This window comes from Bos indicus, chromosome 25 (genome assembly GCF_029378745.1).
Source record: "Bos indicus isolate NIAB-ARS_2022 breed Sahiwal x Tharparkar chromosome 25, NIAB-ARS_B.indTharparkar_mat_pri_1.0, whole genome shotgun sequence".
Classification (NCBI taxonomy): Eukaryota; Metazoa; Chordata; class Mammalia; order Artiodactyla; family Bovidae; genus Bos; species Bos indicus.
This window is the reverse complement of record NC_091784.1, coordinates 22,879,896-22,905,632: the sequence shown is the minus strand read 5'-3', so window position 1 is coordinate 22,905,632 and position 25,737 is coordinate 22,879,896. Positions and strand designations below refer to the sequence as shown.

At 44.5% G+C, this 25,737-nt stretch overlaps 1 protein-coding gene across 3 annotated transcripts in view; it reads right to left on the bottom strand.

The window, feature by feature from the left end:
- PRKCB (protein kinase C beta) overlaps window positions 1-25,737 on the bottom strand; it is a 374,732-nt gene that overhangs the window by 33,752 nt on the left and 315,243 nt on the right. For all 3 annotated transcript variants that reach the window (XM_019987893.2, XM_019987894.2, XM_019987895.2), the window contains 5 exons: window positions 12,159-12,250; window positions 10,291-10,353; window positions 4,713-4,851; window positions 423-503; window positions 31-138 (listed from right to left, as the gene is read on the bottom strand). In XM_019987893.2, the coding sequence (XP_019843452.1) occupies window positions 31-138; window positions 423-503; window positions 4,713-4,851; window positions 10,291-10,353; window positions 12,159-12,250 (483 nt within the window). The remainder of the gene's footprint in view (window positions 1-30; window positions 139-422; window positions 504-4,712; window positions 4,852-10,290; window positions 10,354-12,158; window positions 12,251-25,737) is intronic.

The following is a 25,737-nucleotide window of genomic DNA, read 5'->3' as shown; positions in this document are numbered from 1 at the left end:
CTGGCTGCCAGCTTTAAGGGGCTCACTCACCCCTTTGCAGATGGCCACAGCTTCCTTGGACATGGACTTCGGATAAGCCACGTTGTGTTCCATGATGGACTGGAAGAGTTCATCCTCGTCCTCCCCTTCAAACGGTGCCTGCGGAGCAGAGCGCAGGGTGGGAGGAGTCCTGCAGGAACTATACCCCCCACCAACTGCCCCAAACCAGCGTGCCCAGCTCCCTGGGGTCCACAGCCAAGCCATACCCAGGGCTTCCAGGAAGAGGATAAGGAAATGGGGTCAATAGATGAGGGTAACCCCAAGGTCATGGAAATTACAGAGGTTCAGAGCTGTGAGCTGGTATCCGGCTGACACTCTCAAAGAAACCACGGGGATGGGGGTGGGGGAGGACTTTCCTTACAAGTCACTTAAAATTCAATTACCTGCCCAGCCAACATCTCATACAGCAGGACGCCAAATGCCCACCAATCCACGGACTTCCCATAGGGCTGATAAGCAATTATCTGGAAAACAGAAGGCATCCGTCAGGGAGATGTGCAGGTTCTTGCAGTGGCTGAGAATGAATATACACTTCTCTTACAATAAGAGTGGAGCATCCCTGGGGCTGGCGGGGGTAGGGGGAGAGTTCTTCCTTTGCCTGACACCCGCCCGTTGTGAAAGATTAAATTGGCCGTCACAGTTCCAGATGTGGGCCTCTGTCTAAAGGAGTGAACAGGGAGTCCAGTGTCCACCGAAGCTATTTCTTTACCTTAAGAAGATGGATATCCTTTACAGAGATACCTGCAGGCGGGGAAGGCATCTGTGTATGTCACATTGCCTTTTCAAAGCACTTAGTACGGTTATTTTTAATTTTTAATACAGTCAGCACAGCATTTTAAAGGAGAAAACTTGTCTTTCTTTCTCATGATAAAAGTAATAACATTTACACAACAATGTGACCATATGTAAGACTACTGAACTGTATGCTTAGAAATGGTTAAGATGGTGATGTGTTTTTTTGCCACAATTAAAAATTTTTTAAGTTAAAAAATGTAATAGCAGTTATTATTATTTATTTAAAATATAGATATAATATGAGAATACAATTAAAACAGTTCTTTATCAAGAGAGACATTATGATTGATATTTGGTCTATTTTCCTCTAGATTTTTGTCTATTAATATATATTAAACTTTGTGTGTATGAATGTACTTTACATAAATACTTTAATATATGGAACTTTAATACAGCATTTTATTCATTTAGAATTACCATGCTAATATCTGTACATCAACATAACCAGCTTTTTCACCTCTGCATAATGTTCCATTGGTTGGATATACCAAAATCTATTTCATCAATACCCAACTGATTAGGTTTCTTCCATGCAATTAGATATGTGGACATCTGTCCAATTTTCTTTCCTTAAGATAAACTCCTAGGAGGAGAACTGGTGAATCAAATGGTATATGTAGTTTTAAAGGTTTTCATACTTATGACCAAATTGCCAGAGCATGGTAAAGCCTAGAACAGCTGTGTGACCATCCATTAGGATGTGAGTGAAGTGAGTGAGTGAAGTAGCTCAGTCGTGTCCGACTCTTTGCAACCCTGTGGACTGTAACCTACCAGGCTCCTCTGTCCACGGCAAGAATACTGGAGTGGATTGCCATTTCCTTCTCCAGGGGATCTTCCTGACCCAAGGACGAAACCCAGGTCTCCCGCATTGGAGGCAGACGCTTTAATCTCTGAGTCACCAGGGAAGCCCCCTCTTAGGATATAGGGGTGAAAACTAACTATCAAAGGGATTAGTTAAGGAGTTAGGAATCAACATGTACACACTGTTATATTTTAAATGGATAACCAACACGGACCTACTATATAGCACAAGGAACTCTGCTCCATGTTATGTGGCAGCCTGAATGGGAAGGGAGTTTGGGGGAGAATGGATACATGTTATATGTATGGCTGAGTCCCTTCACTGTTCACCTGAAACTATCACACCATTGTTAATCGGCTCTACCCCAATACAAAATAAAAAGTTAAAAAAAAAAAAAAGGGATTAGAAGGTGATACGGCAAAGGTTAAGGGGTTGAGGACTGAGGGCCACACAGTCCAGAGTTGGAATCCTGACTGCTGTTGCCCAGCCTGTGACCCCGGGTGACGTCACTTAATGTCTCTAGGTCTCAGTTTCTTCATCTACAAAACCAAGTGTATAATAATATCTATGTCACAGAGTTTTAATAGGATGAAAGAGAAATACGTGCCTCTCATATATTATGCCCTCAAAATGTCAGCTATGACTTGAAAGTTCTCTAATTCAGTGATAGTTGGTTTTATTCAACAAATGTGTCTGAGCAAGCTTGGTTATAAAGCTTGGCTATAAGTCTGTTTATCCACCTCCATCTCCCACCTTGGCGTCTGCCCTGAAATCACAAGTGTCCTCTGAGGAGAACTGCTTGCAATGGATGAAGGAAAGCTTTCTGTGAGAACACTTATTGAAAGTGTTTTCACACTTTTAAAGTACTTCATGTCTCTTTTGATCCTCATGACAACCTAACAAGTTAATCCTTTTACAAAGGGAAATAGAGCCTGGGAGGTGAAAGAAGTTGCCAGAAGCGAGGGGCTTAGTTAATGGCAAAGCAGGGGGAAACCTGACCTGCAGTTTATTCCTCCCACCAGCAGGTTGCGGGCTGCAGGCTGGAGGAGGAGGCAGTTTCCCCCGTAACACAACTTGGGGCTTTACCAGCATCCAAGAATCTTTGAAAACCACACATGTGGGGGTCCATGCTGCAGTGATTCTGATTCCATTCATCTAGGGTGATGCCTGGCCATCCCCATTTTAAAAGCTCCCCAGGGACTTCCCTGACCATCCAGTGGTTAAGACTTTGAGTTTCCAATGCAAGGGTTCAATCCCTGGTTGGGGAACTAAGATCCTGCGTGCTGTGTGGAGGGGGAAAAATTAATTAATTAAAAAAATAACAAAAACTCCCCAGGTGATGGTAAAGGGCAGCAGGCCTTGTGAACCAGAGATCACTGAACTCACAGCAGATCAAGGAACTGTATCTGATATCCTCACTAATTAACACAATGATAATAAAGCAATGTATGTCACAAAGGGAAAATGCCATTGGGTCCTAATAAAGAGTTAAGTGCTCAAAGGATTACTTTTCAATTCCTTAAGTAATACACAAATACATTTGCCTTGTGCAGAGATAAAACGGTATACAGATTAAGATTTACAACGGCCTTATCCTCAGAGGTAACCAGTGTTGTAAAACCAGTCTGGAATCTTCATGCATCTTCTATACTTCTGCACGCATATCTACATACTTGTAAGAAACATATAGCAGTGTTCTGTGTATTGTTATTTACCATAAATGGCATCATACTGTATTTATCATTCTGTAACTCAATTTTTTCCTCTCAACAATGTTTCAATATCTGCATATACATCTCATTCACTTTTTGAATTGAGGCTTAATAGTATTCCACACTGAGGAGGTCATGGCAACCTGCTCCAGTATTTTTGCCTGGAGAATCCCATGGACAGAGGAGCCTGGTGGGCTACAGTCCGTGGGATCGCAAAGGGTTGAACACGACTGAGCAACTAAGCACAGCATAGTATTCCATACTGTAAATCATTCAGTCTATTGCCCATCCCTTGATTAACAAACACTGTTCAAGTTAGTACAGACAGGTGTGCTCTGATCTTTATAAGGGTTGCATAATATTTAATATGAATTGCAACTCTTTTACTTCACTGGTAGTTACTGAGACTGTGTCCTATTTTTCATTATTAAAAATAGTGCTGCAGCAAAGAAAGGGCTTTGAAGACATATCCTTCCGAGTATGGTGTGTGTTTGTGTGTCTGTGTGTGTGTATGTTGCAAACTAGATTCCTAAAAGAGGAAGAGTTTTGGTAACAGAGTAGGCAGGTTTTCAATTTAGTGCCAAGCTACTTAGTGACAGGGGTCGTCCCATCACCATTGTTACATATGAAGCCTTAACAGTCAAGAAGAGAGGAATTCGAGAATGTCCATTTCCAAGACTCTATGCCAAGCTCGCAGTTCCTTTCCATAAAAATCCAGTAACAGATTGCAGGATGCCACCTTCCTGAGCACCAATTCAGAGGAAAAGGGAGGCTATCATCTGGCACAAATTTTTGTACCATGACACGTTGGGGAAATCCATTCTGCAACTGACCGCTTCCTCTGGGAAGGGAGGGGGAGGCACTAAAATAAATCTTCACACTTTCATTTATATCTTAATCACAGGAAGAAAAAAGCTGAGTCTTTTAGGATTCAGCACAACTACCTCATACCTATGCACACACGGACCCTGTGTCATACATCTGTCCCGGGAATCAATCTCTCTCTCTCTTACTCCTTCTCTGCCTTTCCGTCTCCCCTGAACACACGTTTCAGTGGCATAATTAGGAGGTATCATATGGCCATGAGCCACAGCAGCTTGACAAAGAATCTTACTGATGTGTGGTGGATGGTTCTTTTGAGTTTTATTTAAATTTTCTCCCAAACCTTGATGTATTTTGGGTCTGCGCTTCTGGGATGTGTGCTAAGTTAATTTACATGTGTGATCTCAAAGGAACGATTTAGTCTAGGAGATGGACCAGCCTGAGGTCCTGCTTGTCTGGTACCCCTCGGACCTCTCCCACCTAAGGCTCAGGGAGGACATCAGCACAACGCAGACACGCCTGAGGGGTTGGCGTCAGCTCACCTCGGGGGCGATGTAGTCTGGGGTGCCGCAGAAGGTCTTAGTCGTCACCCCATCCCAGATGTTCTCCTTACACATGCCAAAATCAGCGATCTTGATGTGGCCCTCGGAATCCAGCATCACATTGTCAAGTTTCAGGTCACTGTGGGGACACAGATTCAGGGGCTGAATTAAATGCTATTTCTTTTGAGTCAACCAACATCCACTCACTACAGGCAGAACGCTGTACCATGCCTGGTGGGGGCACAGCAGTGAGTACAACCCAGTCCTTACCCTCCAACAGCTTATGATCTGGCAGGGAGACACGAGGGTCTGCAAACCTCTGTGCTTCTCTTTTCCTGCAGCGGCAACTGTGCCAAGTGTCTCGGGAGGATGCAATGAGACAGCAACTCTGAGAAGAGCGATCCACAGACAGCTAAATAAAACAGAAGCTTCCTCCATCTGGGCAGAGCATCCACAGAAGTGTCCTTTATCTGGGGGCATCTCTAGAGTTGACCTTTGCAACATCAGGATCCCTTACATTTCATAGGAAGGTTTTATACAAAACTATCATTTAAAAAATATCTCTGAAGAGCATGAAGAAAAAAAAAACTGATTGAGATCATCTTGTTTACCACCAAGTACCCCAAGCTCCCCTAAGCCAGTTTCTAGGTCATGAACCCAGGGGTTTCTACTGATTTCCAATCAAAAAATATTTGTTGCCCACCTACTTTGTGACAGACACTATGCTTGGAGATAAGTATATTATGAACAAGATAATCAAGCATCTTGCTCTTATTCAGATTAAATTCTAGTAGAGGGATAAAGTCAATTACCAAGTATTCAAATCTACAAGCATGCTTCTTGTAGCTTCTGATGAATGATATGAAGGAAATAAAAAGAATGATGAGGTGGACAGGAACGGGGGGAGGTTACTGTAACAGAGAATCAGGAAGGTGTCACCTTCAAAGAGTGATGCCCTAAACAACACAGGCTCCACTCTCATTCTATTTCATCTGTGTTGATGGGGAGAGTTTGATGTTTGGGGACCCTTGCACATTTCCAGCATATCTGATGACTACAATATCATTACACTTTCCTCCTCCCTTAACACTGATTCCAAAGTCATCACTTGGGTGTTTCAGCACCCATGAGTAGGTATGATCTATGGGCCAGACTTCCTCAATCCCATTAGAAATCCAACTTCCTCAGAGGTTAAGGAATCTACCATTCAATTCAGATCTCTCCCTCAAATCGCCTTTGCTTGCTGGTGGACATCTGTGGCTCCACCTATTCTAGTATCTTGGGGTAAGAACATCCTAATATTTCTTTGAAGAAACAGCTTCCCTGATTCTCAAGCCATATGAAGTTGGTGATGCTGATCTTAACTCCTGCTTCCAGGAGTGGTCATGTGGGCCTGTCCTGGCCAGTGGAAATACTCCATCCTGCTAGTCACAGTGGATCACGGTTTCTGGTCACAGTTTAGGAAGAGCCATGTAACCCCATATAAGCTGATCAAAGTCTTTGAACATTAACATCAGCCCCAACATTTTTGCTGGCACCATCAGGAAAAAGATGAACTCTTAACATCAGGATTGTTCGGGTGGTAGAAACTAAGTCTAGATGCGCAAGAGGTCACCAGGTAGAGAAAACAAAGCTACTATAGATATAGCAGAACTCAGAGGGAGCGAATAAATGCTCATAACATCATTTGAGCCTCAGTCCTAGACTTTTCAGTTATGTCAGCCATGCTGCTGCTGCTGCTGCTAAGTCGCTTCAGTTGTGTCCGACTCTGTGCGACCCCATCGATGGCAGCCCACCAGGTTCCACCATCCCTGGGATTTTCCAGGCAAGAGTACTGGAGTGGGGTGCCACAGCCTTCTCCAATGTCAGCCATAACACGCCTCTTTTAACGAAAGTTCATTTCAATCGAGTTGCTGTTATAATTTTCTACTAAAAGAATACAACCTGAAAATATATCTTGGCATCTCCTATCTGTGTCTGTGAGGTCTCTTCATCCAAGGGGAAGCCCATTTGCACTCCACTGTTTACCAACAGAAGCAACATCCTAGGATCTCTAGTACTGTCCATGGTACTACCCACATCCAACCTTCATGCTTCTCTACAAGCCACAGTGGTCTCTGAAGGCCAGCTTAGAACTTAGAAAAGCTAGACTCGGAAGCAATAAACATACCACGTCTGCATGTGATTTGATTAACAGAGACCCATGACATTTCCTTCAGCCTGACCACATGCCCCTAAACAGGCAGTTGGGGCAACCCCAAAAGTGATGACATCTCCGTCTATTATAGAAAAGGAGCTTCAAGTGCTAAGAGCCAGCAGGTCATGGGGCTGGAGCAAGCTGTCACATAATAATGTCACATAATAATGTTTTGATAGTCCACTCCATTCTTTTGTTTAATGTAATGAATCCTCATCTATGCTTCTAAAGGGGGCTGGCCAGATGTCTTCATGTTTACAATTCCATCAAGAGCAAAATCAATACACGTTCCAAGGATGGCGATCTATAAATCAGACACTAAGTTTGGAAGTCTTTCATCTTCCCCTCGCCCGACATCTCTAGCCACGGTCCTCAGAGAGGACAAATCTACTATGAGTCCTCATCCTCTTTACTTAAAAGCTGTTAAAATAACCAGAGATTCAAATGAAGAAGAAGGACATTTATAACATTTAAAAAGACTTTGTGTGCGTGTGGTCAGTCGCTCAGTCATATATGACTCCTTGCGACCCTTTGGACTGTAGCCTGCCAGGCTCCTCAATCCATGGGATTCTCCAGGCAATAATACTGGAGTGGGTAGCCATGCCCTCCTCCAGGGGGTCTTCTCAAACCAGAGATCGAACCCGTGTCTTCTGCACTGCAGGTGGATTCTTTACACGCTGAGCCATCAGGGAAGCCCCTAAAAAGACTCTGCCACCATAAAACCAATCTCTGTGAACTTATAAAACCACTTATCTTCTGTCATGTAAATTTTCTGCAGTTTCCATTTGATTATCAATTGCTGTCTCCACCGAAGTTCTTGATTGTGAGCAACAAAAACCAACTCTGACTATTTCAACCAAAAAAAGGAGTTTTTAGGAAGGAATTGGGGGAGCTCTGAGAATTTCCAAAAAGGCTGGCAAAGCAGACTTGGAGGCTATGCAGCCATGAACAATGACTAACCAGCACAGAAATGACCCAGTGAAGATGCCACTGATGTCACCACTGGGTATAGACATTGTCCCTTGTTCCATGAAGCCCTAATGCTGGACTCGGGGCGCTATTCCTAAGAACCACTTCCTCTCACACCTCTGGAAACTAGACATAGCTGATGACTACATCCACTCTCCATTCTACAGGCTCTGCTTCTTGGTCACTAACTTCCGATTCAACGTCTTCAGTGAATGTGACGAGCATCAGAGCCTGAGTTGTGTGTTTGCTCTTCCTATAGGGAGGCTGCAAAAGTATCTGGTGTGTTAAATCTTTAGAGGAAGCTATGGATTCCATTCCTACCCACAAATGAAAGGGGTTCAGAGGGTGAGTGGCTTAAAAGGATGACAAATATAATGGAGGAGGAAAGGAACAATGTACAGTTAGGAGAAAAAGCTTTGCATTCAGGCATGGTCTAGCACCTAGAATCCTAATCTTTGGATTTTATGACCTAGACCAATGGATCCCAGATTCCAGTCTAGTTCCCTAATATATTGGAAACCTTGCCTTGAATCCCAGCCCTGTTGGCAAGAACTCAAATCATTTCCTGTCCTGGTCCCTTCCTTGGGACTGAGTTTTCTTCCAATAAACTTATAGTCCCTTATTTTATCTTCTCAGCAATGCTTAAGTGCCTGATTCTATTCTGGTGGAAGCCCATCCCATAGAGGAGTCAGGTTCAAATGTCAGCACGTAAGGAGAAAATCGTGTAGAGTGAACAATTACCCATGATCCCCTGTTCTTTGGTTTAAGCACCAGCTGAAGTCATCAACTTGAATGTAGGGGTCTTCATGTCATACGGAAGATAATGCGTACCTTTCAACACCAGAATTACATTCAGTATAACAAGATGCTCCCACTATGACAGTCAAAGGGGAAACTGGGGGAATCAGAGGCTTCACAGGTCCCATTTCATGCATACATGGTGACACATGTTCATTGAGGGTGAGCATGGGTAGAATGACTACACTATTTACAGTTGAAATTATTATGATTACTCGCTGTTTCTATTTCTTTACTGAGATCAGGGCTGTGCCAGGTAAAGCCACTCTCCTTCTTGATCTTCATTCCTCTGTTATCAGGAGCACACAGGCAGAGTGGGGACTCGATGCACTCAGGACCTGCTACCTCAAGGAGTGAAAAAAAATCCCCAGGACTCTGCAGGATTCTGGCAAGGCCCCTCATCTTACATCCCTCATCCCACCAGGGCCCGCAGCCTCACTTCCACCTTCTGCCTTGAGATCACCAGGCTAGTCTCTTCATGCCTTTTATTTCCATGTCCTTCAGTTGCTTTAGGAAGACCAGGCTTCCGAGGGTCTTCCCTAACTCTTCAGACCCCAATCTCATGCTCTCTGTGGAATGTCAGGCAAGAACCACCACCCAGCCCACATCAGCCCCCTCCCCTACTTGACTTCCCTCCATAGTACTTCTCACTACAGACAGCATTTTTATGATTTACGGGATCTGTCTTCCACCACTGGAATCTGAGCTCTACAAAGGCTGGCCTTTGTCTGTTTTCTTCACAATGCATCCCCCCACCTAGAGTAGAGGCCAGTATATGATATGGTGGGCTTTCAATAAATGTTTATCAAATCAGTGAATCAAATGGACTTTGATGACTCTTCAAGATCTTTTAAAAAGACCCTCACTCGGGGCAAGCGTCCTTCGGAAGCCCCATGCCACATGCCAGCCTCCCTTGTGTAACAAACCAGCCCAAGCCTGCACTGGAATGCTTGCATCCATGTGGTATAAGAATTATACACCGTGGACTCACTGACAAATAGCAGCCCCAGGCTCCACAGTCTGCCTTGCATGAGATATAAAGTGGGATGACTCATCCGACTATGATCATACGCTTGCTCCTCCAAAAACGGGCAAATGCCAAGTCCTGAACTTAATCCTGTCTTTCAGGGCAAGCTACTCTGAGATCCATTCCCAAACTGTAGTTACATAGCACAAAAAGAAAGAAAGAAAGTGAGGGAGAGAAACAAGGAAAGAGAAAGAAAGAAAGAGATTTGTTTCATAATAATATGATCCAGCACATTCTGCCAGCCAAGAGTCTTTGCTTGCTCCCCAAATGTGGGGTCCACGGGGAAGAGAAGGATGTGCTGGGTCCCCAGTGGTTAGCCTCCTCCTCTTGGAGCAAATGGTCTCACATATGAGGCTCTGAACCATCTCTGGAGGCAGAGTCCGTCAAGATCTTCTATCATCATACAAAGCTGCCCAAACTTTGCCAGGGCAGTGGGCGATGCTGCCTGGCAGAGCACATGCCCAAGTTAGTACTGGAGGATTCCTCCCCCACCATGGATTCTAATTTTAAAAGCAGTTAAAGAAAGAGGCAGGGAAGGGAGGAGCTGAGGGAGCCGAGAGATGGAAAGTACAGCAGTGTTCGCTTACCGGTAAATGATGCCCTTGCTCTGCAAGAAGAACAGACCGATGGCAATTTCTGCAGCGTAAAATCTGAAATTAAAAAAAAAAAAAACACAATGGAGAAATTCAAGGACACCATATGCCCGGCAACTCTCAGAATTCAATACAATATTGAACTGGGCGTAGGGCATGAATGTCTCACCATGGATGGTCAACCACACAGCTCATAAAACAAAGTATGGGAGTCTAGACGGATGAACAGGGTTTAGAGAGCTATGAGGCTGCTTTAAGGACCAAATGGGGTGGGCAGAGGTTCAGCAACTTTTTAGTGGGGAGGAAGCCACAGGATATGATGAACTGGCTAGAGAAGGATTGTTTCAGATGACAACAAGTTAAAATATCTCAATGACAATACCTAACATCTGTTGAAGGCTTACCATTAACCTTGTATCATTTCAGGTTATTATCTGATTAAATCTTTACAATAACCTTATAAGGTAGTGGCTCTGTGGTAAAGAATATGCCTGCCAATGCAAGAGACAGGTTCAATCCCTGGGTTGGGAAGATCCCCTGGAGAAGGAAATGGCAACCCACTCCAGTATTCTTGCCTGGGAAATCCCACAGACAGAGGAGCCAGGTGGGCTACAATCCATGGGGGCACAAAAAAGTCAGACACAACTGAGTGACTCAACAGCAATGAGGTGCTACAATTACCTCCCTGTTCCTCAAATGAGGAAACTGAGGCTTAGTGACAGGAAATACCCTGACCAAGTTACACAGCTAATAAATAGCACAGCCAGAATTGGAAACAGCATCTGGCTGAAGTGTTAGCTTTTCAGTTTCAAAATTTAAGAGAGAGATTTGGGGAGAACCAGAAAGCCCAGTTGTAAAGGTTGGGCAGGGCTTTGGGGAACTCTGTAAAGTGTCCTGACAATGTCTCATATGATAATGGAATAAAGGTCAGTGGTCAATTAGATGTTAGAAGTCCTTTTACTTCTAAGCAGCCCATTAGAATTGTACCAAGACACACAAATGGCATGACCTGGAAGCATGGGAATGGTAACCCGCCCAGAATCAGTGCTCGTGTTCTGGGCAGGGGGGAGGAGAGGGGGCAAGGCTGAGCTGCACGGGCGCCAGGAGGCCTCTGCAAGGACAGGATGGGGCCCTGGGTGAGCCCTAGGGGCTTTCTGGAGGGACAGTAGGAGCCCAACAACCTCCCTAGGAGAGGTTAGCACTGCTGATCCTGTGACTTGCCACACTCCCATTCACCAACCGCAGGGAGACCCAGGATGAAATGTGTGTTCCAGACAAAAGAGACTGGCTGCCTTGTGTGCTGAAGGTGATGGAATGGACTCAGCAGGGGAAACAGATTTCCAAAAATCCAGAGTCAGTCTCCCCACTCCAAGAGCCACAGAGTGTAGTCACTATGCAGCTTGAGCTTTCATCTCCCTGGAATGAGGACAGCTAAGATGGAGCAAGAACGTGAGCAAGGAAGATCTGGGTCAGAACTCTGGGTCTGCCTCACACGAGCTCTGTGACTGTGAGCAAGTCTCTAAAATCTCTGAGCCTGGCACATGGTAAGCTCTCAACCAATATGAGCAAAGGAAAACTCAAAACCTACAACGACACTCCCCAAGGAATTTTTAGGGCTTTCCTTAAGCGCCAGGGGCAAAACGTGGAGGTCAAGAAATAGCTGTGGTTTTCAAGCTTCCAGCTCTTAGCGGGTGTTAAGCAAGAAACAAGTAGCCCATCTCAGCAGAACACCCTCTGTCCCGGCCACGCATTTCTCTTAAAGAAGAAGCCCAAGATATTTAAAATTCTTATTTGGCTAAAAACCCAAAGGAACTAACCACCCACTCATTCATCCCAAGGGAAAAAAGCACAGCGCCACTTACACGGCGTGAGGCTCCTTGAACCGGCCCACTTGCTGGATGTGGTACATGAGGTCACCGCCGTTCACATACTCCATCACGAAGTACAGGCGATCCTGGGAGGAGACAGCAAAGAGCAAAGTCAGCCTTCTGGAGTTTCTTGGGCCCCAGATGGAGAGCAGGTAAGAGCTGAGATTTATGATCCAAACCCCCAGGACTCAACGACAGGGCAGGTGCCTTGAGTCCCCAAATGGAGCATTTGTGCCATTGAAAGTACACAAGTGAACACAGGGAGAACATGACATTTTTTAAAAATCTTTTTGTTTATTTGGCTGTGCTGGTCTTTAGTTGTGGCATGCAAACTCTTAGAGGCAGCATGTGGGATCTAGTTCCCCAGTCAGGGATCGAACCCAGGCCCCTCAAGTTAAGAGCGCAGAGTCTTAGCCACTGGACCACCAGAAAAGTCTCTGAAATTAAAGAAAAAAAGAGTAACACTGGGCTTCCCTGGTGATTCAGTGGCAAAGAATCCGCTTGCCAGTGCAGGAGATACAAGTTCGATTCATGATCCATGAAGATCCCACATGCCGCAGAGCAACTCAGCCCACGCGCCACAACTACTGAGCCTGTGCTCTACCGCCCTGGAGCCGCAACAAGAGAGGCCACCGCAATGAGAAGCTCACACACCGCAACTAGACAGCAGCCCCCACTCACCGCAACCAGGGAAAAGCCCGTGCAGCAGTGAAGACCCAGCACGGTAAAAAAAAAAAAAAATAATTAGGAAAAAATTAATAACGCTAAATTTACTCTCGTTTGTCCTGGAAAATACAATCAGCACATCAGCCTTGCGACTTAATGGCCATCATTTCAGAGAAAGCTAATTTTAAGGGTGAAGACCACTAAGTGAACAATCGTATGACAGGTAACAGGCAGCCGTGGGAGCCAGCCTCCACGCCGCGCCGCCTCCGGTGGTTTTCACTGCCGATGCTCACTTCCTGGTGTCGTCCCTTCCCTCTACGAACTGGACTGACTTCTGTAACCAACAGGATACTGTAAAAATCCTGTGTGTGGCTTCCAGACTGGTCATGTTGTGAAATATGTGTTTGGGTTTTATTTATATGTTGAGGTGGTTGGGTTGCCAATTTAAAAGACGGATTTACTGTCAAAAGTCATGAAGTGACTATTGTGCGGGGCTGTTAGACCAGGAGCGGAGTTAGTAGAGAAGTGGTGTGGAGGGCAAAGGGTCCCTATGAAATCAATACAGGATTTCAAGTCTCTCGCCATCCCTTATTGGCTGTGTAACTGCTGTTACTTAACCTCTCAAACCTCCAGCTTTATCTCTGCCATGATTCACCTGTCCTATAGAGTAGATACATATATAAAGCATTCAAACATGAGGACAAGGGGGTGACAGAGGTTGAGATGGTCAGATAGCATCATCAACTCAATGGACATGAGTTTGAACAAACTCCAGAAGGTAGTGAAGGACAGGGAAACCTGGCGTGCTGCAGTCTAGGGGGTTACAAAGAGTCAGACACAATTGAGCAACTGAACAACAACATGATGATGGCCATACAGCAAAGGTTTAATCTACCATTAAAAAACAAAATCTTCCTTACAGTGCACGGAACTTTGTCTTATACATAACAGTCATATGTGCATTTGTCAAATGTATACTGAGTGTACAATAATTAGAATAACAGCCATTCAATAAAGCTACCACCTTGTAAGCATTTGCTATGTGACAAAGCGCTTTATATATTTTATCTCTTTTATCTCTCTAAACAATTCAATGTGACAAGGACTACCATTTCTGGCAGGATTTGAACCTGGGCAGGTTGGTTTCTAAACCTGTAACCTCTTATTATACAGCTTCCTGTGCAAGGTTCTCACCCATACATTGCATGGATGTGTGGGTGTGTTCTTCCGTCTGGGAGCTCTCTGTCCAGGGGAGAAGGGAGGGGATATAGAAATCCAGCCATGTGTCAAAAAAGCTGGCAGACCACAAGGGAGGGGTATGGGTTAATCAATTATTTTTGAACTATCGTAGGACTTTCTCACCCCGACGCTACTTCACCCTCTCAACATCTCTAATGAGAGACAGAATTATCACTTCTGTTCTCAGTGTCCAAGGCATATGAGATTTGCAAAAAGGTCACTTACAAGTTAGTGGCAGAGTGGAGACAGTCAGCCAGAACTGCCGACACCCAGCCCCTGGTTCTTAGGGGTTTTTTTTTTTTGATAGAAAACAAGCCTAAAAATAGCATCTGTCTTTGCTACATGTTTGAAGAGAACCAAAACACTTGCTTTTAAAAATTATTTTTAAAACTAGCAGATGGCATCGGCCACAGAGAGAGAAGTAAGTGAGGGAGAGATTTCAGGAGCTTGCTTTCTGCTTGAAAGAACTCAACTTGCCCCCGCCCCCCAAACTCATTAGTTAGAATCCCAACATCAGGGAGAGAACTCCAGGGTGGATAATGCCATGTTCTGTGGTCTGTTTCTACTTCAAACTGTATGTGGGGCCACCCTGAGATCTGTCGTCTCTGAACTGTATCGAGTGTGGTGTTGGCACACCGGCGCTTCAGCTATTAAACGTTACGGCTGGCATCTTGCTGTCCTTTCATTTTCCGAGCAAATACTTAATGATGCCCACTGTATGCCAGGCTCTCCTACTGCCAGAAATGCTGCTGTGAATGATCCACGGTGCCCGACAATAAGGATTCCCCAGGCAAGTGGGGAGACCAGATAAATTTCCAAATAGCAACGTTTCCTAAATGGGGAGGGAGATAATTTTAGGTGGGCTATGGATGCATATGGTTTTACCTTTATAGTTCTGTGTTTATTTTGATGCGTACTGTGAAAAAAATATTACTAGCACTTGAAGCCCCTGATTTTACAGCTACTGATGTGAAGAGCCGACGCACTGGAAAAGACCCTGATGCTGGGAAAGACTGAGGGCAGAAGGAGAAGGGGGCGACAGAGGATGAGATGGTTGGATGGCCTCATTGACTCAATGGACATGAGTCTGAGCAAACTCCAGGAGATGGTGAAGGACAGGGAGGCCTGGGGTGTGCAGTCTATGGGGTCGCAAAGAGTCAGACATGACTCAGCAACCGAACAACATCAACAACACTTCTGGCAAGGGAGAGTAAAGTGCATGGAGTTATAAAAGGAGAGTCAAGCAAGGCAGGGTGGGGCCAGCCACCCAAACTTCAGTCTTCTCACTTTAAGATCTTTACAGAGTATATCATCTAACTCATTTACTAAAAGTTACTTATTTTAAAATATTTTTTCATTAACTCACCTTTTTTTTTTCACTTAAACACAGTTACTTAAAAATTTTAAAACTTCATATCAAATTCACAAATGGAGAGTCACTGTTTCCTCTGTAAAAAAAACAAATGCCTACCTGGACTCTGTTGACTCTACACTATAACCAGTCTGCTTTTGGTACATCAATCCCTTAAATGCCTTATTTTAGAAACAAACGTCCCTGTACCACCAAGTTCATCTCCCACTCCAGAGCAAGGAAGATTTGTTTTGGAAAACACTGCCAAGGGCAACCTAGAGCCCATCCTGAGCAGGGAAGTGAACTTTTTAGAACTTTAACTGAACATTTATTTTTGTTAAGTCACAGTATCAGGAGTTAAAGGAACAAAATTGGTAAGATGCAGGTCTTGCCTTCAGAGAATTCAGAATCTTGGTTAAGACAAATACATGACTAACTCAAGCCATCATCTCAAGTACGATGTGTTCAGAGAAACTGCACGACAGGTAGAGAGAGCGAGCTCTGGGGACTTCAGCTCATGAAATGGCCTTCAACCAACACCTCCAATTCTAGCATAATTATTTCCCCCCCATAGATAGTTTGCACAGTTGTGTGATCCAATGGGCTGAAGCCCACCAGGCTCCTCTGTCCAGGGAATCCTCCAGGCAAAAAACCCAGAATTGGTAGCCATTCCCTTCTTCAGGGGATCTGCCCAACTCAGGGATTGAACCTGGGTATCCTGCATTTTAGGCAGATTCTTTACCATCTGAGCCACCTGGGAAGCCCATTCCCCCCCCCCCCGCCCGCCCCGCACCCCCCCAATAATGCCCTAAAATTTGACTTTGTTCTCCTACTGTTTCTATAAAATTATTCCAAAGTTTTAAAGATCTTTCTCCTAGTCACGTGCAGTGGGTTTGGATCAGGACCTATCTGCTGGCATCTCCTACGTGGACATTAGAAAGTATGTACTGAGTCTGGACTCCAAGTCCGGCTTGGCTCCTGCTACTTGCTCTGTTTTCCAAAGAGGACTTGTCACAGCTCAAAACATCAACTCTCACTGCTCTAGGCTGATGAATCTTGACTTCGGTTTCTACCCTCTCCCTTTCTCCTGAGCTCCAGTCAGCTCCAGCTGGCTACAGGACGTTTCTACGTGGGTGTTCCACCGTCAACTCCAATTAAAGGCTCCGAAAGGCAAGCTCACCATCTTTCCCCTCAAACTAGCCAGTCTGCTCAACTTTCAAAGTGTTCCTCCCTAATTGTCCTCGTTATTGTGGTGATTCTTCATTTACACACTGCCCTTGTCCCTGAAGCGTGAAACGACTCCAGTTAATTTTAAATTTCCTTTCCCCATGACCTCTCATGTTCAATCAGTAAATAAATTAAATATCTGTCTGTCACTGCAGCGTGCAAAATGGTTGGGTAGCATTTCTCAAATTTGGCGTGTGAGTATGAGGATGATGACGAGGGACTTCCCTGGTGGTCCCGCGATTAAGACTCCACGCTCCCAATGCAGGGGGCCTGGTGGGGAAACTAGATACCACATGCCATAACTCACACCCAGGGCAGCCAAATAAAAAATAAAATCATGGTTGGACTGCATGTGCAGAGTTCACCAGGGGGGTCATGGAAAGGGCAGGGCATTTAAAGAGATAATCACTGTTCCTCTAAGTCAGCTGAAAGTGGGATGTGACATGAGGCCCATGTAACTGCCAGGAGAACACCTGCCACTTTTCATAAGGTACCCCGGACAGAGAAAGTCAGCAACATGAGCAACTCTAAGCGTGTACCCTCTCTAAGGTGAGTTGCAGTAAGTGTTAATCTATTTAATGATCTGGAGTGATTTTCCAAAGCTGGTCAGTGAATCAATCTTGCCTGTAAACTGTTCTCTTACTGTAGAGATCCATCTGTTTCTCTCAAGAAGCTGTGCAGTTAAGGGCTCTAGCTGTGGCATGAGCTTGTTTTGAGTGCAAGTCCTAGAGATCCTGCTTACTCTGACATCTTACATTAGTTACTTAAACTTCCTCTGCCTCCTTGAAGGGACAGGAACAGCTTCTCCTCCAAACAGTTTGCAAAGATGTAACAGATGATGCACACGGAGTCCATGCAAACTGGTGGAGCCTCATTCATATGAGGGTGTGACACCTTATTTCCTCTGTATTCTGTAGCCTAAGAATCACTATCATAATCATGCAATCTGATGCTCCTCTAACTGTATTTTCAGCTTTCTAAGCTTTGCCCTTCCACATAGAAAGCAAAGTTCTCAAGTTCAGTTCAGTCGCTCAGTTGTGTCCGACTCTTTGTGACCCCATGGACTGGGGCTAGGGCCATCTCTCTTCTTCCTTGGAATTCTATGGACCTTTGATTACTGAATGAATACACAAAGGTCACCATCAAGAGGGTAGAGAAGCAGGCTGTGTCCATTCCTACCCACCCCAGCTCTGTATGCCTGGGTTGTATTCCTGGATCCTTTCCTGCACTCAAGATTCTTAGATGGCTTTAGCTGCCTAAGGCCCAGACACCTATCTCTCCGGTTTCCTCTCTTTGGAGACACTGAACACCCTATTTGTACTGTTAGCAGCAGGCTATGTCCTGCTCCAACCCAATTGATCTCCTTGGCCTCAAGATGCTGTCTCCCACCTGACAAGAGCACCAACTATTCCTTCCCTGTAGATACAACTCCTTCTTAAAGTTTCCTACTGAACTAGTAGTCAATTACTAGGTGATTGGACTAGGAATAAAGCAACTGACCTATGCTGAACCAATCAGATTCTCTTTCCTGAGTTTGAATTGGAATGTGGGAATTTGGCGGATAGGCAAACAGGGGCTATGGAAGCCATGTTACCATGATCAGGGAAAAACAAAGAAAGCGCGGAGAAAGAAACAGATTTAGTCTAGAAAGCCTTGAAGTTCTAGATCTTCATGAGGCTCGGGTTCTGCCTTTCGGTCGTTGCTTTCCAATATTTTCTTTTTTAACAGCTAATTTGAAAGAAGGGTATTCTATTTCCTGCAACTCAACCATAGAGACTACTGCCAAGAGCTTCCTACGGCAACACCCTTACATTTAACCATATCCTTGGATACCGGTGCCAACCCAAACTTGACCCCAAATTACAAGGACCCCTTAGACACTCTCCGTGCTCAATGGACATGTCACCGGGGGCCAGCTCTACAAGCGGAATCATTCTCATCCCCTTCCCTGTCCCTTTTTGTATTCTGGGTTGACGTCCCTCCCAGCATGCCTTGCAACTGAGTTCTTGCTGGGCCACGACAGCAAATTTGGGGAGGAAGTAACTTCTGTCCTTCAATGACTCATGAAATCTAATTCTATTTAAAAAAAAAAAAAGAAGTGCATATGTTCAATTGAAAAGAAAACATTTAAAATAGATGTTTTGCTAAGGAGACTCAACTGCCTGTGCCCACTGGCAGTTGGGAAATTGCATGAATGTGCCGGGCTGACAACTGTCCCTGGGAAACACTGCAAAAAGGCTGGAGAAAATGCAATCCTTTTGTGCCTAGGCAGCCAGGTGCCCCTACAGCACAGCTCAAAGGGGTAGCCTCATTTATTATTTGTTCTGCACTTTGTATATCATCTCTTTTAATCTTCACTTCTTATGTCACTTTAAAGATGATGAAACCAATATTCAGATCTGTTAAGTGAATTCCTGGAGGTCACACAGCCAGGAATCTCAGACCTAGATTTATTTGACTGAGAAGCTCCTACTTATCCCTTTGTACTTCTAGAAAAATTGGCCTAAACCCCATTCTCCTAAGACCAGTTCCTCTAATGAGCAATTCACTGAAAATTCAACCCCCTTCTGATGGCTTTTGCATCTGTGTATTAATGCTGAAGCTGAAGCTCCAACACTGTGGCCACCTGATCCAAAGAGCCAACTCACTGGAAAAGACCCTGGTACTGGGAAAGACTGAAGGCAGGAGGAGAAGGGGAAGACAGAGGATGAGATGGTGGGATGGCATCGCTAACTCAATGGACAAGAGTTTGAGCAAGCTCCAGAAGATGGTGAAGGATAGGGAAGCCTGGCACGCTATAGTCCATGGGATTGCAAAGATTCGGACATGACTTAGCGAGTGAACAACAATTTCAGTATTAACTTTTGCCACCTTGTGGTACATTCAACACTTTTAAGGTATTTTATCACAGACTCTCCTGAAATAATATAAATTCAAAATGAAGACAATTACCCACAGGCACCTCCCTAAATCAAATAAATGTTTTGATTTGTCTATATCTCTGATTCTTTTCCATGTGCAAATCCAATTTTAACACATTTAGAACAATCTCTTAAATAGAATTTGATATCTTACATCTTCTGTTAAATTGAGCCATGCATATTTTTCAAGGATTTAAAAAATCCAGTTGTCTAAGAATACTTCTGATGTAACTTTGCTTTTCTAAACAAGTTTTTTGAAATTAAATTTGCATCATTTTAAGGATGACAAAAACTGTTTCATACATTGGTGGGGAGTCTTTTTCCCTTTTATCTATTCTGACCAGCATCAAGATTCTTTTTCTTTTATTAAGAAGCTTTTATCTTCCAAATTCTAAGTCTGTAGCAAGAAAAACATATCAAGTCTGCAGCATGCTATACTAGATCTGTCATTTTTTTTTAAGGTAGCTGATTCATAAAGGAATTCTGGGTCACAAGATACAAAATGACACTCCATTCGGGCTACACTGGCCTGGTCGCTGCTCCTCAAACACGCCAAGCATGTCCCTGCCTGGGGCGTTTACACTCATTCTTCCTGCTGTCTAGAACACTTTGCCCTGAGATATCCACATGCCTAGCTCCCTCATTTGCTCTGGTCTCTGCTCAAATGTCATCCTTATCAGAAACACCGCCCCTGATCATCCAATCAAAAATAGCATCTCTGTCTTCATCCATCATCTCTTGCCCCCTTATTTTTTGTTATTATTGTTTATTATCTGTCTCCCCCACTCAGATGTAAATTCCAAAGGAATGGGGGACTTTTATCTCTTCTGTTCATGGATGCATCCTCCCAGTGGTGCAGCTGGGTCCTGACACATTTATGTCAACAAATAAATACTTGTTGACAGAATCAATAAGCATTAGTACTGTCTGCAGACTGGCAGTAATGATCTGACTTCCAGGGCTGCTGGCTTTAGGGATATTGTCTACTCCAGCTCAGGCTCCACCTCCAGAGCACCAATCTGGGATCAGGGGAGATGTAATTCCAGAAGGTGATGACAACCACTTTCCTGGGCTTTCCTGCTCACCTGAGCTGGGCTAATAGTCCTCTGTCTCATCTTTATGCACGGCTCCCTAAATCTGAAAATCACTCGGACCATAAAGTCTTTCCAATCATCATAATATCCTTGTGAGACAAGTGGGTGATGCTTTCCTAGTGAAATGAACACCTGAAGGGGCATTAGGTCACCTGCCACTTACCGATAGTGTCAAAAATCAAAGTGTTAGTCACTCAGTCATGTCCGACTCTCTGTGACCCCATGGATGGAAGCCCAGGCTCCTCTGTCTACGGAAGAATACTAGAGTGGGTTGCATTCCCTTCTCCAGGGGATCTTCCCGACCCAGGGGTCAAACCCAGGTCGTCTGCATTGCAGGCAGATTCTTTACCATCTGAGCCACCATGGAAACTAATGTCACTTACGGTGTAACCTGAGCCATTGCAAATTTCTGAGGGTTGGCTTCCTTTGAGGAAGCGTGAACAGTAGTATGTGCTTATGGTGTCTTTGTTAAAATCAGACATGATCATGACAGTGAAGACAATTTATAAGCTAGAAAAAGGAATCTGGACGTAAGACAGAAGCAAGCTAGCAAGGCTTCGAGGTTGAGGGTTCTAGAGTCTTACAGAGCAGATCCCAGCCTCCCATCCCCTTTTCACAGATGAGGGCACTGTGGATGACAACTGGGATTGCCATTCCCCCGCTCCCACATGGCATTGCTCAAGTTACTTCTCAGAATACCAGCATCCTTATCTCAACACTGGGGGCAGTTCCAGGGCTCACCCAGGGTGGTGTCGGAGGATAAAATGAGAGGTTATCTGTAGAGTGTTGAGTACACAGTATGACACTCACTGAACACTAACGCCAGCTGCCGCTTTTTATTGTTTTTGTCTGTTAGGGCCATTTTGGTAGCAACTCAATATAATCTATTAGAAAACACTTGGGTTCTGGGTTCAGCAGTGCTGTGTCGAGGGCAAACTACCCTCCATGTCCCAGATCTTCAATCCTTTCTTTTTCAAGGTGGGATGTCAGATAAATCCTTTCACCACACAATTCTTTGTGAGGCTGGAATGAAGCAGAGTATTCACTGGCCCACATGATGGCAGATGCTCAGATGGGAGTCAGGTCCACTCCAGGGAGTGGGGGTGGAAAGTGGAGGGATGCAGGGAGCAGGGGTGGAAAGTGGAGGGATGCAGCAGGGGTGATATTTTACGGAGCAGGTGAGGGATGTGACTGGGCCCCCGCTAGAGCCCAGAGACAGGCTGGCTGCTGGCAGTTCCGCCCCAGGCGAGTCAGAAGAGGTGGGAATCGGGGAACATGCACTCAGAAGACCTCACCGTGTAGTGATGAAGTGTAAAGCCCCTTGGAGCCTGGCTGCCTGGCTTCCAATCCTGGCCCTGAAATGTACGAGCTATTATGTATGGCTTCAATGCCCTCATCTGTGAAATGGAGGTGATGCTGGGACCCATCCGGGGGCCATCATTCATGTGGCTTAAGATGGCTGGACCTGTGTGTCATGTATTGTAGGCATTATTCTTGTTGTTTAGTCTCTAGGTCAAGTCCAACATTTCTGCGACCCCATAGACTGTAGCCTGCCAAGCTCCTCTGCCCAGGGGATTTCCCAAGCAAGAATACTGGAGTGGGTTGCCATTTCCTTCTCCAGAGCATCTTCCAGCCCAGGGATCAAACCCGAGTCTCCTGCTTGGCAGGCAGATTTTTTTTTTTTTTAACCACTGAGCCACCAAGGAAGCCCTACTGCATTATCAAATCTCTGAAATAACTTATATGCAGAGTACATCATGAGAAATGCTGGGCTGGAAGAAGCACAAGCTGGAATCAAGACTGCCAGGAGAAATATCAATAACCTCAGATACGCTGACAACACCACCCTTATGGCAGAAAGTGAAGAGGAACTCAAAAGCCTCTTGATGAAAGTGAAAGAGGAGAGTGAAAAAGTTGGCTTAAAGCTCAACATTCAGAAAACAAAGATCATGGCATCCGGTCCCATCACTTCATGGGAAATAGATGGGGAAACAGTGGAAACAGTGTCAGACTTTATTTTTCTGTGCTCCAAAATCACTGCAGATGGTGACTGAAGCCGTGAAATTAAAAGACACTTACTCCTTGGAAGGAAAGTTATGACCAACCTAGATAGCATATTAAAGAGCAGAGACATTACTTTGCCAACAAAGGTCTGTCTAGTCAAGGCCATGGTTTTTCCAGTAGTCATGTATGGATGTGAGAGTTGGACTGTGAAGAAAGCTGAGAGCCGAAGAAATGATGCTTTTGAACTGTGGTGTTGGAGAAGACTCTTGAGAGTCCCTTGGACTGCAAAGAGATCCAACCAGTCCATTCTAAAGGAGATCAGTCCTGGGTGTTCTTTGGAAGGAATGATGCTAAAGCTGAAACTCCAGCACTTTGGCCACCTCATGCGAAGAGTTGACTCATTGGAAAAGACCCTGATGCTGGGAGGGATTGAGGGCAGGAGGAGAAGGGGACGACAGAGGATGAGATGGCTGGATGGCATCACCGACTCAATGGATGTGGGTCTGGGTGAACTCCGGGAGCTGGTGATGGACAGGGAGGCCTGGCATGCTGCAATTCATGGGGTCACAAAGAGTTGGACACGACTGAGCGACTGAACTGAACTGAACTGAAACTTAAAATACAAGTGCTTAGCCAAAGGAAAAAGTAAACAAAAACATTTCAATGGGGGCCTTTCACTCAGTGATGTGGTGTTGGATGTGAGATAGGAGAAGTCTTGGCTTTCCTCTCAGCTGACCCTGCTCAGCCCCCAAAGGCCTCACACTCAGCTGGCAGGAAGTGCATCTCCCTGAGCCAGGCATAACTCTGCTACTTAAAGTTAAGTACTTTTGTTTGTTTGTTTTGTTTTTTAAAATTTTGGCCACCACATGAGGCATGTGAGAAGTTACATATTTTTCCTGCAAATACAGATGGGATAACAATTTCATCTGATCCTCACCAACCGGAAAGCAACCAGTTCCATCCCCAGCCTTGCTGGATGGGGTCAGTTTTCAAGAGGAGGCCTTTCTCCCCACACAAGACTCGAATCCACTCAATTCTCTTGGCTGTTACTCTCTCTTCCCTGGCAGGTGACAGCTCGTGGATATCGTGGAGGGGACCCAAGATGTTGTGCTGTTTCCATGCACGCCCAGGCCCTACTCCCCAGTTCCAGAAAGCATACTGAAATTCAAGACTCAACGTTAAAAGAAGAGCCTCAAATCCACTGTATCATGTTTAAAACAGTAAATGACAAATGAAGATACTTTACTTAATGAGTATTAACAACCAACAACCAATTTCCCCTAATCTCAACACATCCAACTGAAATTGAAAGCTTTTGCTCCAAGATAGCCCAGACTCTTCCTTGAGAACAAGGTCTCCTTCTTAGTGTATTTACCACTGAAACTGTCCTTCATCTGGTGATCTCCATGAGTCAATGTAGGAATGGCCAAAGGAAAAAAGAGAAGATGTGGGAATGAGGGAATCTAGAGGTCTAAGGGTCTAGTCGTGACTTGAATACCTGCAGGCTTTCACTCCCCAAGGTAACATTAGAGATTTGAACTGGTAAGAAGTATGTCCTTCTCCATCTCTGCCAAGTCTCGTGTGATGTGAATTGTTGCTCACTTAACATTTTTCTTTACAAAAACTCTATTAAGCAAACTTTAGTTACCTTTGGGGCATAACAGTGAACCAATTCATGAAAACTGTCAAGTAAGAGAAAAGCCTCATCTATCTATCCTGATTTCTAGATGAACTGTACCACCAGGGGACAAAGAAACAGGTGAGGGAAGTCTCTCTTTATAAAAGCATCCAACTAATAAAGAAAAAGAAATGATAGAATTAGGAAATCACCACCTCACAGTCCTTTATGAATTCATGGACCCAGACACAGAGCATCTCTCATTGCCAACATACAAAAAGAGGGGCAACTGGACATTATGTGCCTTTGGATTAAAAAAAAAACAAAAAAAAAACAGCCACCTGGTCTTACCAAAGGGATCAAAGTTGAGTCTGGCCAAGCCTCTAGGTTCAGGTACCAATTTTCAAAAAACAGGGGACAGCGGAAACAGATATGCTGGCCCTCAGACAGCAATCAGAAAAATTCAGACTGTGAAAATGTTATGGGTCAGACAGCCCAGGCTCTTTAGCAAGTAAAAGAAAGGATGGAAAGAATGGAGAAGGAAATCATTATATTAAAGACACAGCAAATTTCTACCAAGGGGAAAGAGTAAACTATCTTATCAAGGGATGATAAAACTTAAGTGATAAAACTATAGAGACAGGCAAAGAAGTCAAGCTACCATTTGCGGGGAGATGGAGATTGGGACACAGAGAAACTTCTAGAGTGGCTGCCAAAGTTCTTTCTTGACCTGGATGGTGGTATAAGGAGCTTAACTCTATAAAAACTCATTATTAAAACACTAATTGCGTGTGGTTTCTTCATATTTGTCTTATAATATCTCAAAATTTAAAAATTGAAAGACTTTATAGTGCTGTCTTAAATGAAAGAAATCCGTAAAAAATATATAAAATAAAAGCAAAACAATGACTTAGAAACTGCTATTTAGGGACTTCCCTGGTGGTCCAGTGGCTATGATTCCATCCTCCCAAAGCAGGGAGTCCAGGTTCGATCCCTGGTCAGGGAACTAGATCCCACATGCCATAATTAAGAGTTCCATGCTGCAACTAAAGATCCCGCATGCCACAATAAAGACCCAGCACAGCCTAAATAAATATTTTTAAAGGAAATTGTATTCCTATGGCTGATTCATGTTGATGTATGGCAGCAACGAACACAATATTGTAAAGTAATTATTCCCCAATTAAAAATAAGTAAGTAAAAGAAACTGCTATTTGTCAAAGCTCAGAACCTGAAGCCTGGTCCCCTCTCTCTCTGTTAAAAAGGCAAGTGTTAGAAAGATGTTAATGGCCATGCTAGCACCAAATAGACAGAGAAGGTAATGGCACCCCACTCCAGTACTCTTTCGAGGAAAATCCCATGGACGGACGAGCCTGGAAGGCTGCAGTCCATGGGGTCACTGAGGGTCGGACACGACTGAGCAACTTCACTTTCACTTTTCACTTTCATGCAC